At 39.2% G+C, this 19,039-nt stretch overlaps 1 protein-coding gene across 1 annotated transcript in view; it reads right to left on the bottom strand.

Annotated features, from left to right (window-relative positions):
• Positions 1-11,389: 11,389 nt before the first annotated feature.
• Positions 11,390-19,039, bottom strand: part of eIF3h (eukaryotic translation initiation factor 3 subunit h) — a 29,873-nt gene continuing 22,223 nt past the window's right edge. Inside the window, exons 4-5 of the mRNA XM_070080862.1 lie at positions 13,092-13,173; positions 11,390-11,821 (exon numbers count right to left, since the gene is read on the bottom strand). Coding sequence (XP_069936963.1) covers positions 11,606-11,821; positions 13,092-13,173 — 298 coding nt within the window. The 3' untranslated portion in view covers positions 11,390-11,605. The remainder of the gene's footprint in view (positions 11,822-13,091; positions 13,174-19,039) is intronic.

Below are 19,039 nucleotides of genomic sequence, written 5' to 3'. Positions count from 1 at the left end.
AAGTGTTCTATGTATGTAGCAGGTGCAGTAATAAGTATGGATGTTTTGTATGGTGAGTAGGTTTAGAGTTTTGAATATTGGTGGAGTATGCTGCCTGTAGTGGGAATTTGTTATTCTGATTGCAGCCTTTTGTTGGGTAATTAATGGTCTGAGATGGTTTATTGTTGTTGAGCCCCATGCACAAATTCCATACATGAGATAGGGCCAGGAGGGCTGACTGTGGAACGTAGTACCGTATCTTCGATAGTATGCCTACGGTCTTGGAATTTTTGGGGGAAATTTGTTGTATATGTGTTTGAAATTTGAGTCTATTATCCTAACTCCACAAGACTTTCTGAAAAGGCAATAAATGACATGGCCATGCACTCTGCCCCAGGCCCAGACTCGTGGAACTCCGTGTTCATCAAGAATTGCGTGCCTTCAGCATTCTGTGGAGAGGGAGCATGGACACAGGGGTTCATCCCACACACACTAAAAACAAAACATAGCCCCACTCCACAAAGGTGGCAGTAAAGCAATTGCAAAGAACTACAGACTGATATCACTAACATCCCATATCATAAAAATCTTTGAGAGGGTTCTAAGAAGCAAGATCGCCAACCACCTAGATACCCATCAATTACACAACCCAGGGCGACACGGGTTTAGAGCAGGTCGCTCCTGCCTGTCCCAGCTTCTGGACCATTATGACAAGGTCCTGGATGCTGTAGAGGATAAACAAAATCCAAATATAGTATACACAGACTTTGCAAAAGCCTTCGACAAGTGTGAGATGTAAGCCATAGCTCCGTGTCTTCCTTTGCGGATGGCACCCGGATCACCATAGCGGTGACCTCCATCGAAGACACCGCAAGAGTCCAAGCGGACATCAACCAAATCTTCGAATGGGCCACTCAGAACAATATGAAGTTCAATGAACAGAAATTTCAACTACTCAGATATGAGAAACTTGAGGAAATTAAAAATGTATAAGGGTATACCACAAATTCTAACCATATAATAGAGCGAAAAAGTAATGTGAAGGACCTGGGAATGATAATGTCAGAGGATCTCGCCTTCAAAGACGGAAAATGATAGGATGGATAATGAGAACCTTCAAAACTAGGGATGCCAAGCCCATGATGATTCTCTTCAAATCGCTTGTGCTCTGTAGGCTGGAATACTGTTGTACACTAACGCCCTCCTTCAAGGCTGGCGACATTGCAGACCTGGAGAGTGTACAAAGAACTTTCATGGCACACGTAAGTACGATAAGGCACCTAAATTACTGGGAACGGTTGAAGGTCCTTGATCTGTATTCCTTGGAACGCAGGCGAGAGAGATACATGCTAATATACACTTAGAAGGTCCTGGAGGGATTTGTACCAAACCTGCACACGAAAATCACTCCCTATGAAAGCAAAAGCCTCGGCAGGAGATGCAACATTCCCCCGATGAAAAGCAGGGGCGCCACGAGTACACTGAGAGACAACACAATAAGTGTCCGGGGCCCAAGACTGTTCAACTGCCTCCCAGCATACATAAGGGGGATTACCAATAGACCCCTGGCTGTCTTCAAGAAGGCACTGGACAGGCACCTAACCTCAATACCTGACCAACTAGGCTGTAGTTCGTACGTCAGCTTGCGTGTGACCAGCAGTAACAGCCTGGTTGATCAGACCCTGATGCACCATGAGGCCTGGTCTCAGACCGATCCGCGGGGGCGTTGGCCCCCGAAACCCTCTTCTTCATCAGGGTCAAAATAATCCTGTTCCAAGACCACCATCACCATGTATGGTCCAGACTAGTGGGTCAACTACCACAGCCAGTTGACTCACTAGGCGTCATTACTCCCATATTGTAGCGTCAACAGTTCTTGCCTGATGGAAGCTGACTGGATTTCTCTTCTGCATGCTTTAATTAATGGAGCTCACTAACCTCTTGAGAAGTGGATAACGATTCCGGCATAAGTTAAGCACCTGGGAATCATGCCATGGATGGTTGCAAGGTGAAACATATAATCACCTTTCTTGATGCCCGAAAAAGACCAAGCAAAATCTCGACCATGTTCACATATGACATTCGGATGTTGAAAGTTCTTTTCTCCTGCCTAGTGACTGAAGTAAATCTTAAATATCCAGCCATTTATATCACCGTAAGTATTTTCCAACTAATACAAGAGAAACTACAGACTGTGCCACCAAATCCATATAACAACACGAAACGTTTCAGAAATGTAAGGTATGTAATGAGGCTATAATGATCCTTTGGAAAGGTTATCATGCTTTAATATATTTCTGTGGACTCTGCAAACAGAATGGTACCTGAAAGGTTGTGCCACCTCAAGTGATACTAATATCTACAATTAATAAGGACGTATAATTCTAAGTTAAGCTGAGTCCAGAAGTATGACCAGAACTACAGCTGTGTCCAGCTGACTTGGTGGTCGCCCTGCGTTAAATTAATAAAATATATAAACCCAGTACAAACTTGTAAAACCAGAGGGAGGTGTTGCAATTTTTCCATAATGCTTTTCATCCTCTCTCCAAGCCATGGAAAGGATGCCCACATGTTATTTTACTGAAAACGCATATTGCATAGGTGTCCAGAGCCTCCATCAGTCAGTAGACAGGAAAACGGGTTTTGTCATAAGTATCTGGCTACGTTAAAAAAATCAGAGGAGTGGACTTGGGAAGTAAATACATTTTTCTGCCGCATACCAAACTGGTCCAAGTGCATTCCCCGTTTTGTAACTATTGAATATTTGTAACTATTCAAGACTTCTCAAAACCCGTGCTCCTTTTCTTTTATATATACGTAATGTGATTTACATCTTACATGGACCTGACTGCTGATACATCCACTCCTGAATGCATGTATCTAATATATTTACTCTCTCAATATTTCCTTCTGATTTCATTTCCAGTTATTAATTCACTATACTGTAATTCATCTTATCACCATTTTGTGTTGAATTTGATCAACTTTTAACACAATCTTTTAATGTCACTTAGCTTCTGTAACTTTTGAAATTTTCAAAATCATTGTATCATCAGCAGAGCAACTTTCAGCAGCCTTGATGCTGCTGAGACTTGATCTTGATTCAAATGCGATTGCCTCGTATTCCCCAGATGCTGTATGATTCCTGCGGGTTTAGCACTCCTGTGACACACCTACTCAAATTTTACTGTTAAGGACTAAACCCGTATCAGTCACACAATGCCTAAGGGTTAGGAGGTAATCAGCTTTGATCCAAGGAAGGGGAGGGTAGCTAGAGTTCGTTGGATCAAGAACCCTCCAATAGCATCCACGTTGAGGGGAAAACTGACAATCACATTGCAGTTTTAAAACAGGAATTTTGGAGAAATTGAATTATATAACATAAAATTTGATCCATCGGCAACCTAATGTAAGTGTGATATTTTGCTTATTATTATATTTATGGGGAAGCTCTAAACCCATAAGGAACACACAGGTCTGGGTAAAATGGGAGGTAATCAGGTTTAATGCAACGAAGGAGGATAGCTGGAATTCCTTAAGTCTGGAAGCTTTCACCAGCATGAAGGAAGCTTTCACCAGCATGAAGGAAGCCTTCACCAGCATGAAGGAAGCCTTCACCAGCATGAAGGAAGCCTTCACCAGCATGAAGGAAGCCTTCACCAGCATGAAGGAAGCCTTCACCAGCATGAAGGAAGCCTTCACCAGCATGAAGGAAGCCTTCACCATCATAAAGGAAGCCTTCACCAGCATGAAGGAAGCCTTCACCATCATAAAGGAAGCCTTCACCAGCATGAAGGAAGCCTTTACCAGCATGAAGTAAGCCTTCACCAGCATAAAGGAAGCCTTCACCAGCATAAAGGAAGCCTTCACCAGCATGAATTAAGCCTTTACCAGCATGAAGGAAGCCTTCACCAGCATAAAGAAAGCCTTCACCAGCATGAAGGAAGCCTTCCTGAAGGAGACAGCATACATAAAAATTGGTTTAGCGCCTTGTAAATTTGCAGTTATATATGTGAATCTAGGATTTGGCTATAAGTATGTAGATTGTGTCATCACGGTTCGTGTTGTTGCATACTGTGCGGTAGTGGATGCAGATTTTTCATCCTCTCAATATAGTCAGGCTTCGTGGGTAAAAATGTTAATGTGTAGAGGTGAGGAAGTATTTGTAAGCTTAGTGTTTTAATCAAGATTGTGTGTGTTGAGAAGTGAGAAGTGTGTATAAGCTTAGTGTATTAGTTGAGAGATGATGGTGTCATGTTTTGAAGTGAAGATGTATGTATAAACTTAGTGTATTAGTTGAGAAGTTAGGAAATGTGTATAAGATTGGTGAATTAGTCAAGATATAAAGGTGTCATGTTCATAAGTTAGGAAGTGCGTATAAGCTTGGTGTACAGTGGACCCCCGCATAACGATTACCTCCGAATGCGACCAATTATGTAAGTGTATTTATGTAAGTGCGTTTGTACGTGTATGTTTGGGGGTCTGAAATGGACTAATCTACTTCACAATATTCCTTAAGGGAACAAATTCGGTCAGTACTGGCACCTGAACATACTTCTGGAGTGAAAAAATATCGTTAACCGGGGGTCCACTGTATTAGTCAAAATACGAAGGTGTCATGTTTAGAGGTTAGAAAGTGTGTATAAGCTTGGTGTATTTAGTTGACAGATGATGGTTTCATGTTGAGAAGTTTAGGAAGTGTGTATAGGCTTGGGTTGTTAGTTAAGATATGAAGGTGTATATTTAGAAGTTAGGAAGTGTGTATAAGCTTGGTGTATTAGTTAAGAGAGGATGGTGTCATGTCCTCTTCCCTATACAACAGTACAAGTCTGCATAATTTGCCTTTAGGGCCTTACATAATCTTATATGCAAGCAAATGATTCCTTCCTTGTGTAATTCAGATTATTCGACTCTTATAAAAATTATAAATGTTACTCCTATATTTTTCAGACAAAATATATTGCATGAATATACAGTATAATTTAGAAAAAAATAAGAGCTCATATATTAAAAGTATAAATCATTATTGGCTGGGTTTATATTTCACTGCATAGTGAAGGAGCTCTAAATTTGCCCCATATAAATTAATTATTATTATTATAATCAAAACCAAGCACTAAACCCAATAGGGTCATACAGTGCTGCATAAATTACAATAAAGTATTTGTATATTCTGTACTGAAATTTTTATATTTTCAAATAATAATATATACAGTACTTCACTCCATATTTTGTAATTTTAGAACTTGTTTAAAATTCTCATTTATTAAATGCCTCATTTATGATACTGATCATGAAGTTCACAGTGCAACAAATATTATCATAAAATTGAGCTCCTGTATATTTTGTGTTTTTATCCTTGGTGTCTGTTTTTGAATACAGCAGTATAACTCAAATTCAAAACTGATTATTATTACTGCTGCTGTTGCAGGTTATAATTAATATTCCAGTGGCTACATGAACTTCATGGAGCCAGTCAGCTTCGTGAGGTTCATTAAGGCTGCATGTAACTTGTTTACTACCAGTCAAGAACACTTTAATCCCTAAGCAATAAGGATTAAAGCAAACTTATAGTACACATACAGTACAGTGAGATATATACACATCTTGGTGCATATAACTTATAAGATACATAAAACAATTTGATAGTAAAGTTATCTGCCAGAACATACCTAAATATTATTGTGGTATGCAATTACATATGTATATAATCATTATTCTCATCTAAGTATTGTTCACTTACATGCTTTAATGTCAACACTTGATCTACACATCCTCTACTCTTTCTCATTAGTATTACAATCAAAGTGCTAAACCCACAAGGGTCACACAGTTACCTTTCCTAATCGTCCTTGTTCCCCTGTAATCCTTTCTGTATTACCTCATAACTCTGCCAGTAATAATTGTACCAATACACTAAATTTAACCAGTCTATTCAACAAGCTTATTCCCCTATAATTCTTACTTTTAATTTGCAAATTTCATGGGGGAGAGATAAACTCATAGGGGTCCCTATAAGTCTTACACACTCTTGTCCCCTTTTTTCTCCTTATACAAAAGAAATATGTTTGCCTCTCTGCCAGTCCTTTGGCACCTTCTTTACTAGTGTATTATTATTATTATCATAACTAAGCACTAAACCCACAAGGGTCATGCAGTGCTGACCTTCCTTTCCACATCCCATGAAGGAATACACCAACATAACTTGTTAATTCCATCTGTCTCAGCTGCTTTACCAAATTTATTCTGCCTACTTCTTCACACCCAATAAATTATTATTCCTCTCTGCCCAACGAATGAAATCACTGCCTTCATTTCATTGTTATTTACCAACTCAAAATATTTTGCCCGAAATGCATTGCATAATTAGTGATTTTGTTTTGTGTCTTTTAACTATTTTTTGTATGGCTCACAGAAATAAACATTTTTATTATTATTATTCCTTTTATTCTTTCCAGTACCTCTCCCAACTTTCATTTTTAACTGTCATATCCAGTTGTTCCCCAGGCTTTCTTAACTTTTAATCCTTTCTCAAAACTGTTTTTTATTCTCAGCAAGATTTACTGACAAAGACTCACTTAATCTCTCATTGGCTCTCTTACTGCACTTCATCACTTGTTTACAGTGGAACCCTGGATTTCGGCCATAATCTGTTCCAGAATGTCGGCCTAAATCCAAAAGGCCGAAAACTGAAGTAATATTTCCCATAAGAATTAATGTAAATACAATTAATCTGTTCCAGACACTCAAAAATATAAACAAAAAATACATTTTTTACACAAAACAATGAGAACTAAATAAAATGGCTAATGAAATGGATAAATGAACATTTAACATCACATTTACCTTTATTGAAGATTCTTGTTGGTGTATGGAAGACAGGGAGGAGGAGAGAGAGAGAGAGGACTGATTATTGTTTGGAAGGGGAATCCCCCTCCATAAAGACTTAAGGTATCAAATCCCTATCCCGGGTTACTTCCCTTCTTTGTCTTTTACTGGCACTAGGACCAGCTTGAGTCACTATACCCCTGTCGCACAAAAAAACTGTCCAGAGAGGTCTCTTTCTGGCATCTCTAAGATTTGCCTGAAGTAGGACAAGGTTTTTGTCACTGAACAGGTTGCAGATATGGCTTGTTTCAGCTTGGTCAGGGTGACCAAGCTGAAACACATGCACACCACTTTTGTACTTTGCTACAATTTCTTTCTTGAATTCTATCATGTTTCTCACTTTCTTTACCAAAGGGCTTGATTTTCTTATGAAATGATAACCCTTTGAGAATCTTTTCCCTCAATTTTTGATGGTAATGACACCAAAAGTTCGAAATTTGGTCGAAAACTCATGGAATTATGCTCCCGCGAAGTTAGCGGTCTCGGCGACATATGCGTATCGGCGATTTCGCCGACTTTGAGCCCTATTTTCAGCCAATTCCATTGTTCCAGTTGACCAAACTCATAGCTATTTCTTTAGAACTCCATTTTATCTATCAGCTGAGTACAAGAAACCTCCCATTTACTAATTTGGACTACCCAATATGGTGGTCAGAAATTGGCAATTTGGCCAATTTCACGCAAAATAAAAAAGATGCCAATTTCAAAATAGGGTCCAGAATAAACAAGGTAGACATTCGTGGCACTAAAATAACATATGCTCTGTTCATTAGTCACATCTCTAGGCCCCTCTTATATTATTATTGCTTTCTATTTTGATTTTTTATTCATACAAAAAAATACAAAATTTACTGTTATGCAGACTACTGCATTATTGTAAAAATGGTATAAATAATATCAGTGCACTAGTGAAAGAATATTAGACTCCCCAGTTGACGTGTATTGGACGTGTGGTGTGATTTATTTACTCTTGAACATTGGTAAAAATCGAACATTTCTGCTACTTTGAGCTCAGTTTCAAGGTCGTTTTCATCGTAAAAGTAATGAAAATCATCTCTATTTCTGTAATATGTTTTCCATTTTATCACCTAAGACCATGAAAACGCGAATACAACGATAAATACTATACGAAAATACACCTCAAAGTCGGCGTTTTATTCCAAAAAAACGATCAGAGTTTTTTTTTTCTCATTACGCAATGTGTGCTGCAGGATTTTTTTTATGTGGTGCACACTGACCACACAGACCCATTCTCTCACATGTGGGCCTACCAGCTTTCTCCCGCTTGATTTGAAGCCGCTAGAATTATTGAGTATACAGTGGACCCCCGCATAACGATGGCATCACATAGCGATTATTTCGCATACCGCTTACTTTAATTGCAAAAATTTTGCCTCGCATACCGCTTAAAAACCCGCTTACCGATTTTCGTCCGAGACGCTTCCAATGTGCGGCCTGAGCCACGCTCACATGTTCCGCCGGTGGCATTGTTTACCAGCCAGCCTCCGCAATAACATCCAAGCATACAATCGGAATATTTCGTATTATTACAGTGTTTTCGGTGCTGTTTCTGGAAAATAAGTGACCATGGGCCCCAAGAAAGCTTCTAGTGCCAACCCTGTGGTAAAAAGGGTGAGAATTAGTATGGAAATTAAGAAAGATTTTGAAGGGTTTGGGGCTAACCCTGAGAAGCCTATGCCAGTTGTGGAATCCATTGTGCCTACTTCAAAAATTAAGGAAATGTGTGCACAGTGGGTTGAACTGCAAACCTTTATGGATGAAAATCACCCTGACACAGCTGTTGCAAGCCGTGCTGGTGACTATTTCAATGACAATGTTGTGGCCCATTTTAGACAAATCGTAAAGGAACGGGAGGTACAGAGCTCTATGGACAGATTTGTTGTGCGACAGAGGTCCAGTGACTCTCAAGCTGGTCCTAGTGGCATTAAAAGAAGAAGGGAAGTAACCCCGGAAAAGGACTTGCTACCTCAAGTCCTAATGGAAGGGGATTCCCCTTCTAAACAGTAAGAAGATAATGCTCTCCCCTCCTCCCATCCCATCAATCATCACCAGATCTTCAATAAAAGTAAGTGTCATGTAAGTGTGCATGCCTTTTTCAGTTTGTGTGTATTAAAATTAACATTTCATGTGGTAAAAAAAATTTTTTTTTCATACTTTTGGGTGTCTTGCACGGATTAATTTTATTTCCATTATTTCTTATGGGGAAAATTCATTCACATAACGATTATTTCGCATAACGATTACCCCTCTTGCACGGATTAAAATCGTTAACCGGGGGTCCACTGTATAATTATTATTATAATCTTGGGGGAGCGCTAAACCCATAGAGATTATACAGTGCCTGTAGGGAGTGATGGAAGGTATTCAGGCTCAATTCAGGGAACTGGAGCACAGATCCATTTCCCTAGATCAAGCCCCTCACCAGCATCAAGGAACCTCCCTTGAGGAGATCAACTGTTGCAGAGTTGTTGGGAAATCACTAAAAATATCTGAAAAAAGGAATACCTGAGGGAAACTGGGAGATCATGAACAGCTGACCGAACAACTGAGCCTCCTTGTTCATTGTTCCAAATATAGACAAGTCCAGAGACTCGACAATAAATTACTACTTTGTGCCTACTAGAAATGCCACATAACCAAAACCATATACAAAGACAATGGGCTGAGGGATGTCAAATTTCTGGATAGCACACAGAGCAGTTTGGGTGAGTCAGACTTAGGTGCAATGAGATTTGTATAAAACTCTACTGTGGACAAAGTGGCCAATTCTAGTAAATGATCTTGAATCATTCTATCAGGAAAAACAGCTGCATACCCAATCCCATGGGGTAAGGGATATTTAGAAACATTAGTGTACACTGCAATAGCATGATAATGAGAATGGAAGTGTTCATTAAAGAGTGAACCTGAAGTTGTAGTAGGCAAGTGAGCTTTGGCATATGGAAGTGGGGTAAAGCAAACATGAATACTGTTGGAACATCCCAAGGAGGGAGGGAAAAGCAAAATGCAGGGTGAACATAATGAAAGAGAGGAAAGCAGTATAAGTGTGGGCAAAGATTACACTAATTAGCCACACTAATATCCATCAATATTCTACACATTAAAGGATTGTGAAGGGTGTGAAAGCGGATAAAATAACAGAGACAGTGGGTATCGTGTTGATCTTGCAAAGGTAGGGTTTTCACTCTCAAGCAGGAAAGATCAAAAACCGAGACACAAATATAACTCTTGATGATGAATGGGATCAGGTTTAGAAATAGTAGGGGAAGCTGAAGAATACAGCTTTTCACTGTAGTTTAGTCTAGATAAAAGTAGGTTGAATGAAGATTTAGAAGCTTGCCTATCAGCCCCCCATGAAAGATGGGAGAGTTTTTCAAGAGGCTAAGACAAGCAGCTTTCAAAGAACTTACACAAGGCTTCCAGGACAATTGATGATAAAACAGAAAACGAAGAACTTTGACTGTGTTACATTCAGGGATACGGGAGCCATTGAGGTACAGAACACTATGAGGGATAATAGGACATCTTGTGAAGGTGGCCCAGTTGGAAAGCACGATCAATATCATACAGGAGAGAGGCCACCACATTCAACAGTCAGTACCTATTCCAGTTTTAGCAAATCGTCACCATAGAGAGGGGACCAAAAACTTGAAGGTTGAACAAAGGCAAGATCATTAATAGCAAGTGGGAAGGCAATGAAACCAAAAGTTCGAAATTTGATGAAAAACTTATGAAATTACGCTCTCGCAAAGTTAGTGGTCTCGGCAATATTTGCACACCGGCAATTTCGTCCACTTTGAGCCCTATTTTGGGCCAATTCCTTTGTACCACTCAACCAAACTCATAGTTATTTTGCTAAACTCCTTTTATTCTATCACTGAGTACAAGAAACTGCCATTTACCTATTTGAACCACACAAAAAAGTGATCATGAATTACTAATTTGACCAATTTCATACAAAATTCAAGAAAGGGCAATTTCAAAATAGGGTTCAGAATAAACAATGTAGACATTCCTGGCACTAAAATAACATTTTCTGTTCATTAGTCACATCTCCAGGCCCCTATTATATTATGCTTGCTTTGATGATTTACTGTTATTCAGACTACTGCATAACTGTATAAAAAATATCAGCGCATTCGTGAATGCATGTTAGACCCACCACACGACATGTTTTGTTTACTCAAACACACCTGGAGAGGGTTTCAGGGGTCAATGCCACCACGGGCCAGTCTGAGACCAAGCCTTGTGGTGAATCCAGGTCTGACCAAAAAAATCTTACATTTCTGCTACTTTGAGCTCAAATTTCAAGCTACTTTTAGTCAGTAAACAATTCAAAATTGCCTCTTCTGTAATATATCTTCCAATCTATCAAATTCATAATCAATAACTTACTGACTGGCAAGACAATATAAGGGGATGGTATATTTGACCATAAAAGCCATCAGAGATAAATTGCCCTTCATTCTTAAATTTTAGGGTTTAAGTAAAAGCTAAAATCTTTAAGTTCATTTTTTTAATAAGTGGAAAAATGCAAAGACAGTAGTAGATTGATCTAAGCAAGGTTTAAATTTTGAACCACATTAAAATTTTACCAAATAACAAAGAAAACAGAGTCATTAAGTTGTGGAAAAATAATAGTACATCTTTAATCAAGTTGGACTGAGCTTCACACTAGATATTCCCAGCATTTTCTGAAGTCTTCAGTTAACAAAGCCTACTTTTTGTCTTGCTGGAGAGCCTTTGCCACATACAGTTTGCCAAGAGACTGGCTGCAGAATTGAGAAATCTGTTTGCAGTAGTTTGATATCTGCCCTGAGGTTATCATTGCATCTAGACGAGGCAACGGAGCAATAGGCTTAAACTGTTTGCTGACATCTTCATCGGGTAAAGGTGGCTCACCACGAGATTGTCGCTGAGCATTTTCAGCAGCCTGAGGATAAAAGATGAAATGAGTTTAATATATTATTCAGTCACTGACAAAAAGTATTTTTATAAAGCATACAATAAACTAAATTTAAATTTAGATGAAAACCAAATGCAAAAATTCGGGCTACAGCTACACAGGAAACCTCTCATTAACGAATTTCTACAATTTGACACAAAAATTGGCCAGACAGACCAATTATCATATAAAATGGACAAAATTTGTAATTCTGCATTTCGTCTGTAGCAACAGTGTCTTAATTGTCGTCTGAAGTATCAGGCCAATTCTGCTAACTCTAACGTTTGTCCAGTATGGGCCAAAGTGGCCACATGAGTAATTAATTCAGGCTTCACCAATGCAGATTATCTTTGTAAATACACTAAACTAGAAAATAATGCTTTTAAAGTAACTACTGTTATTAATCCTAACCCCTCTTGTGCATGCCCCATTAAACTTACTTATCTTCAAAAACCTGTTGTGGAGAGCACATCAAGTCAATTAATTGCATTTAAGTGGGCTGCAAAAGGCTAGAGAACACTGAAGTAAGTTATCTTAACACATTCCTCAACATTTTAGCTATTCATTTAGTTCTATGAACATATTTTTTTTTGTATCTTGTACGGTACTGATTTTAAGTTTCTCATCATTTTCATGCTGAAATAATCAGAAATAGTCCCAGATTAAACATGCCATTTTCTGCTGTAAAATTGGTTGCAACAATAGAAATTTTGGACAAGCCCTTTCAATTATCCAGTATGTATATCAATTACTGTTTGGGAATGAGTAGTGAATTTACCAACTATCATTAGTGAACTGAGTTTCATTACAACTATACATGATCACTCTAGGTCCTCCAGGAGCTACAAAGCATATTTCAATAGGAAGCCTTGTTTTATGAACATAATTAAGTGACGAAAGTTAATGTGAAGGGGCAATCTAAAAATACTTTCCAGAAAGCATTAGGTCTTCCCACTGTGGGTTATTTACTGATATGGAGAGAATGCATGTGCAACTGTAGCATATGCAAGCTAGTATTTGACTAGGATTTACCGAAGATTCTAGTTACAGCATCTTGCTGTTTTGATACCTTCAAGGCGGAGGAACTGACTGCCTCACCTGTATTAAATTAATAACACCACTGGGTGGCAAAATGTCTTCAGAATAAAGGTACCCAGGTGTTGCACATGCAAGTAATAAATCTACAAAGGCGAAGGTGGTTTCTGAGATTTTTAACAAGTTGTACAATCTAAAGTTGTATTTTTTTTTAAAGTCTCACCCTTTTCTGCATGAACTTGTGTTTGTCTTGTAACTGTTTGGCATTCTGGCGCTGATAATTATTAAACTTGTTAGCTTCTTGGCTTAAAAAAAAAAAAAAAAAAAAAAAAAAAAAAAAAAAAAAAAAAAATTTTTTTCTTATGAAATGATAATCTTTTCCCGATGGTAATGACACCAAAAGTTCAAAATTTGGTCGGAAACTCACGGAATTACGCTCCCGCGAAGTTAGCGGTCTCGGCGACATATGTGTATCGGCCATTTCGCCGAGTTTGAGCCCTGTTTTCAGCCAATTCCATTGTTCCAGTTGACCAAACTCATAGCTATTTCTTTAGAACTCCATTTTATCTATCAGCTGAGTACAAGAAACCGCCCATTTACCAATTTGAACTACCCAATATAGTGGTCAGAAATTGGCAATTTGGCCAATTTCACACAAATTAAAAAAGATGCCAATTTCAAAATAGGGTCCAGAATAAACAAGGTAGACATTCTTGGCACTAAAATAACATATCCTCTGTTCATTAGTCACATCTCTAGGCCCCTCTTATATTATTATTGCTTTCTATTTTGATTTTTTATTCATACAAAAAAATACAAAATTTACTGTTATGCAGACTACTGCATTAGTGTAAAAATGGTATAAATAATATCAGTGCACTAGTGAAAGAATATTAGACTCCCCAGTTGACGTGTATTGGACGTGTGGTGTGATTTGTTTACTCCTGAACATTGGTAAAAATCGAACATTTCCGCTACTTTGAGCTCAGTTTCAAGGTCGTTTTCATCACCCAAGTAATAAAAATCATCTCTATTTCTGTAATATGTTTTCCATTTTATCACCTAAGACCATGAAAACATGAATACAACGCTAAATACTATACGAATAAATACACCTCAAAGTCGGCATTTTAATCCAAAAAAAACGATCTGTTTTTTTTTCTCATTACGCACTGTGTGCTGCAGGATTTTTTTTATGTGGTACACACTGACCACACAGACCCATTCTCTCACATGTGGGCCTACCAGCTTTCTCCAGCTTGATTTGAAGCCACTAGAATTATTGAGTATATATACGTCAGAAACAGTGGCGTATAAGACATATTTATACGGCATAAACAGTCAAAGGGTTAATGGCTAAGGTCATGGAGAATAATCATAATTGCTGGTTTCTTTTTCTGTCTCATAAACACGCTAGATAACAGGGATATCTTGCTACTCCTACTTACACTTTGGTCACACTTCACAGACACGCACATGCATATATATATATACATACATCTAGGTTTTTCTCCTTTTTCTAAATAGCTCTTGTTCTTCTTTATTTCTTCTATTGTCCATGGGGAAGTGGAAAAGAATCTTTCCTCCGTAAGCCATGCGTGTCGTATGAGGCGACTAAAATGCCGGGAGCAATGGGCTAGTAACCCCTTCTCCTGTAGACATTTACTAAAAAAGAGAAGAAGAAAAACTTTATAAAACTGGGATGCTTGAATGTGCGTGGATGTAGTGCGGATGACAAGAAACAGATGATTGCTGATGTTATGAATGAAAAGAAGTTGGATGTCCTGGCCCTAAGCGAAACAAAGCTGAAGGGGGTAGGGGAGTTTCGGTGGGGGGAAATAAATGGGATTAAATCTGGAGTATCTGAGAGAGTTAGAGCAAAGGAAGGGGTAGCAGTAATGTTGAAGGATCAGTTATGGAAGGAGAAAAGAGAATATGAATGTGTAAATTCAAGAATTATGTGGATTAAAGTAAAGGTTGGATGCGAAAAGTGGGTCATAATAAGCGTGTATGCACCTGGAGAAGAGAGGAATGTAGAGGAGAGAGAGAGATTTTGGGAGATGTTAAGTGAATGTATAGGAGCCTTTGAACCAAGTGAGAGAGTAATTGTGGTAGGGGACCTGAATGCTAAAGTAGGAGAAACTTTTAGAGAGGGTGTGGTAGGTAAGTTTGGGGTGCCAGGTGTAAATGATAATGGGAGCCCTTTGATTGAACTTTGTATAGAAAGGGGTTTAGTTATAGGTAATACATATTTTAAGAAAAAGAGGATAAATAAGTATACAAGATATGATGTAGGGCGAAATGACAGTAGTTTGTTGGATTATGTATTGGTAGATAAAAGACTGTTGAGTAGACTTCAGGATGTACATGTTTATAGAGGGGCCACAGATATATCAGATCACTTTCTAGTTGTAGCTACACTGAGAGTAAAAGGTAGATGGGATACAAGGAGAATAGAAGCATCAGGGAAGAGAGAGGTGAAGGTTTATAAACTAAAAGAGGAGGCAGTTAGGGTAAGATATAAACAGCTATTGGAGGATAGATGGGCTAATGAGAGCATAGGCAATGGGGTCGAAGAGGTATGGGGTAGGTTTAAAAATGTAGTGTTAGAGTGTTCAGCAGAAGTTTGTGGTTACAGGAAAGTGGGTGCGGGAGGGAAGAGGAGCGATTGGTGGAATGATGATGTAAAGAGAGTAGTAAGGGAGAAAAAGTTAGCATATGAGAAGTTTTTACAAAGTAGAAGTGATGCAAGGAGGGAAGAGTATATGGAGAAAAAGAGAGAGGTTAAGAGAGTGGTGAAGCAATGTAAAAAGAGAGCAAATGAGAGAGTGGGTGAGATGTTATCAACAAATTTTGTTGAAAATAAGAAAAAGTTTTGGAGTGAGATTAACAAGTTAAGGAAGCCTAGAGAACAAATGGATTTGTCAGTTAAAAATAGGAGAGGAGAGTTATTAAATGGAGAGTTAGAGGTATTGGGAAGATGGAGGGAATATTTTGAGGAATTGTTAAATGTTGATGAAGATAGGGAAGCTGTGATTTCGTGTATAGGGCAAGGAGGAATAACATCTTGTAGGAGTGAGGAAGAGCCAGTTGTGAGTGTGGGGGAAGTTCGTGAGGCAGTAGGTAAAATGAAAGGGGGTAAGGCAGCCGGGATTGATGGGATAAAGATAGAAATGTTAAAAGCAGGTGGGGATATAGTTTTGGAGTGGTTGGTGCAATTATTTAATAAATGTATGGAAGAGGGTAAGGTACCTAGGGATTGGCAGAGAGCATGCATAGTTCCTTTGTATAAAGGCAAAGGGGACAAAAGAGAGTGCAAAAATTATAGGGGGATAAGTCTGTTGAGTATACCTGGTAAAGTGTATGGTAGAGTTATTATTGAAAGAATTAAGAGTAAGACGGAGAATAGGATAGCAGATGAACAAGGAGGCTTTAGGAAAGGTAGGGGGTGTGTGGACCAGGTGTTTACAGTGAAACATATAAGTGAACAGTATTTAGATAAGGCTAAAGAGGTCTTTGTGGCATTTATGGATTTGGAAAAGGCGTATGACAGGGTGGATAGGGGGGCAATGTGGCAGATGTTGCAGGTGTATGGTGTAGGAGGTAGGTTACTGAAAGCAGTGAAGAGTTTTTACGAGGATAGTGAGGCTCAAGTTAGAGTATGTAGGAAAGAGGGAAATTATTTCCCAGTAAAAGTAGGCCTTAGACAAGGATGTGTGATGTCACCGTGGTTGTTTAATATATTTATAGATGGGGTTGTAAGAGAAGTAAATGCGAGGGTCTTGGCAAGAGGCGTGGAGTTAAAAGATAAAGAATCACACATAAAGTGGGAGTTGTCACAGTTGCTCTTTGCTGATGACACTGTGCTCTTGGGAGATTCTGAAGAGAAGTTGCAGAGATTGGTGGATGAATTTGGTAGGGTGTGCAAAAGAAGAAAATTAAAAGTGAATACAGGAAAGAGTAAGGTTATGAGGATAACAAAAAGATTAGGTGATGAAAGATTGGATATCAGATTGGAGGGAGAGAGTATGGAGGAGGTGAATGTATTCAGATATTTGGGAGTGGACGTGTCAGCGGATGGGTCTATGAAAGATGAGGTGAATCATAGAATTGATGAGGGGAAAAGGGTGAGTGGTGCACTTAGGAGTCTGTGGAGACAAAGAACTTTGTCCTTGGAGGCAAAGAGGGGAATGTATGAGAGTATAGTTTTACCAACGCTCTTATATGGGTGTGAAGCATGGGTGATGAATGTTGCAGCGAGGAGAAGGCTGGAGGCAGTGGAGATGTCATGTCTGAGGGCAATGTGTGGTGTGAATATAATGCAGAGAATTCGTAGTTTGGAAGTTAGGAGGAGGTGCGGGATTACCAAAACTGTTGTCCAGAGGGCTGAGGAAGGGTTGTTGAGGTGGTTCGGACATGTAGAGAGAATGGAGCGAAACAGAGTGACTTCAAGAGTGTATCAGTCTGTAGTGGAAGGAAGGCGGGGTAGGGGTCGGCCTAGGAAAGGTTGGAGGGAGGGGGTAAAGGAGGTTTTGTGTGCGAGGGGCTTGGACTTCCAGCAGGCATGCGTGAGCGTGTTTGATAGGAGTGAATGGAGACAAATGGTTTTTAATACTTGACGTGCTGTTGGAGTGTGAGCAAAGTAACATTTATGAAGGGGTTCAGGGAAACCGGCAGGCCGGACTTGAGTCCTGGAGATGGGAAGTACAGTGCCTGCACTCTGAAGGAGGGGTGTTAATGTTGCAGTTTAAAAACTGTAGTGTAAAGCACCCTTCTGGCAAGACAGTGATGGAGTGAATGATGGTGAAAGTTTTTCTTTTTCGGGCCACCCTGCCTTGGTGGGAATCGGCCAGTGTGATAATAAAAAAAGCAACCTAGTGATGCGAATGTGTCATAGTTACATACTTGTTGGCATTAGGTATTGTTTTTGACCAAATCTGTATAAAATTATAAATCAGAGAGATGGAATGGTTTTAGCTAACTCCATCTTCTTTCACATATCCTTGAATTAAGTCATTTGCACAGAATTTGGACAGGTCAATGAGAGATGAGGTGAACCATTGAATTAACTGGGGAAAAAAATGCAAGTGGTGAAGTGAGGCATCTCCAGAGACAAAGAACATTATCCATGGTGACCAAAGGGGAAAAGTATGAGAGTACAGTGGAACCCCGTTTTTCGTCTGATCCGGTTATCGTACAATTTAGTTTTCGACCACTTTTTTTGGCGAAATTTTCCCCGTTTTCTTACATCCGCTCAGAAATCGCCCATATAAGATGCGTCCGCCTAGCCGCGGGACGCATCTGAGGAGTCACATTCGTGACTCCTCAGAGGAGGAAGAGAGAGAGAGAGAGAGGAGAATGTGCCTTCTTCAGCAATTAAGGGCATTTGTGCAAAGTGGAGTGAGGTGCAAAGTTTTGTGGAGAAATATCACTCTAACAAAGCTGTTGCAAGCCGTGTCAGCAACATGTTCAATTACAATGCCGTGTCCCATTTTAGGCAAATATTAGAGAGATGCCAGAAACAGGCCTCTCTGGACAGATTTTTTATGCAACAGGGGTCCAGTGACACTCAAGCTGGTCCTAGTGCCAGTAAAAGACAAAGAAGGGAAGTAACCCCGGATAGGGCTTTGATACCTTAAGTCCTTATGGAGGGGGATTCCCCTTCCAAACAATACTCTCTCCTCCCTCTCCCCTCCTTGCCATCTTCCATATGCCAACAAGAGTCTTCAATAAAGAAAAAAATTAATTTAAATGTTCATTTATCCATTAAAATTAGTGCTTTATATTTATTTGTCATTGTTTTCTGTAAGTAAAACTATAGTTATTCTCCATAAAATTTATTTTTTGTTAATATTTTTGAATGTCTGGAATGGATTAATTGGATTTACACTATTTCTTATAGGAAATACATGTATTACTTCAGTTTTCGTACAAATCGGTTTTCGGCTGACCTTCTGGAATGGATTAAAGATGAAAACCAGGGTTCCAGTGTATAGTGGTACCAACACTTATGTGGGTGTGAAGCACGAGTTATGAATGTTGTAACAAGGAGGCAGCTGGAGACGTCGTGTCTTAGGGCAATGTGTGGTGTGAATATTATACAGAGAATTCATAGTTTGGAGATTAGAATGAGGTGTAGGGTTATTAAAAGCATTATCCCGAGGGCTGAGG

The sequence above is a fragment of the Cherax quadricarinatus genome, unplaced genomic scaffold (genome assembly GCF_038502225.1).
Source record: "Cherax quadricarinatus isolate ZL_2023a unplaced genomic scaffold, ASM3850222v1 Contig1126, whole genome shotgun sequence".
In the NCBI taxonomy this organism is placed as follows: Eukaryota; Metazoa; Arthropoda; class Malacostraca; order Decapoda; family Parastacidae; genus Cherax; species Cherax quadricarinatus.
This window is presented reverse-complemented; position numbering and strand designations above follow the sequence as displayed.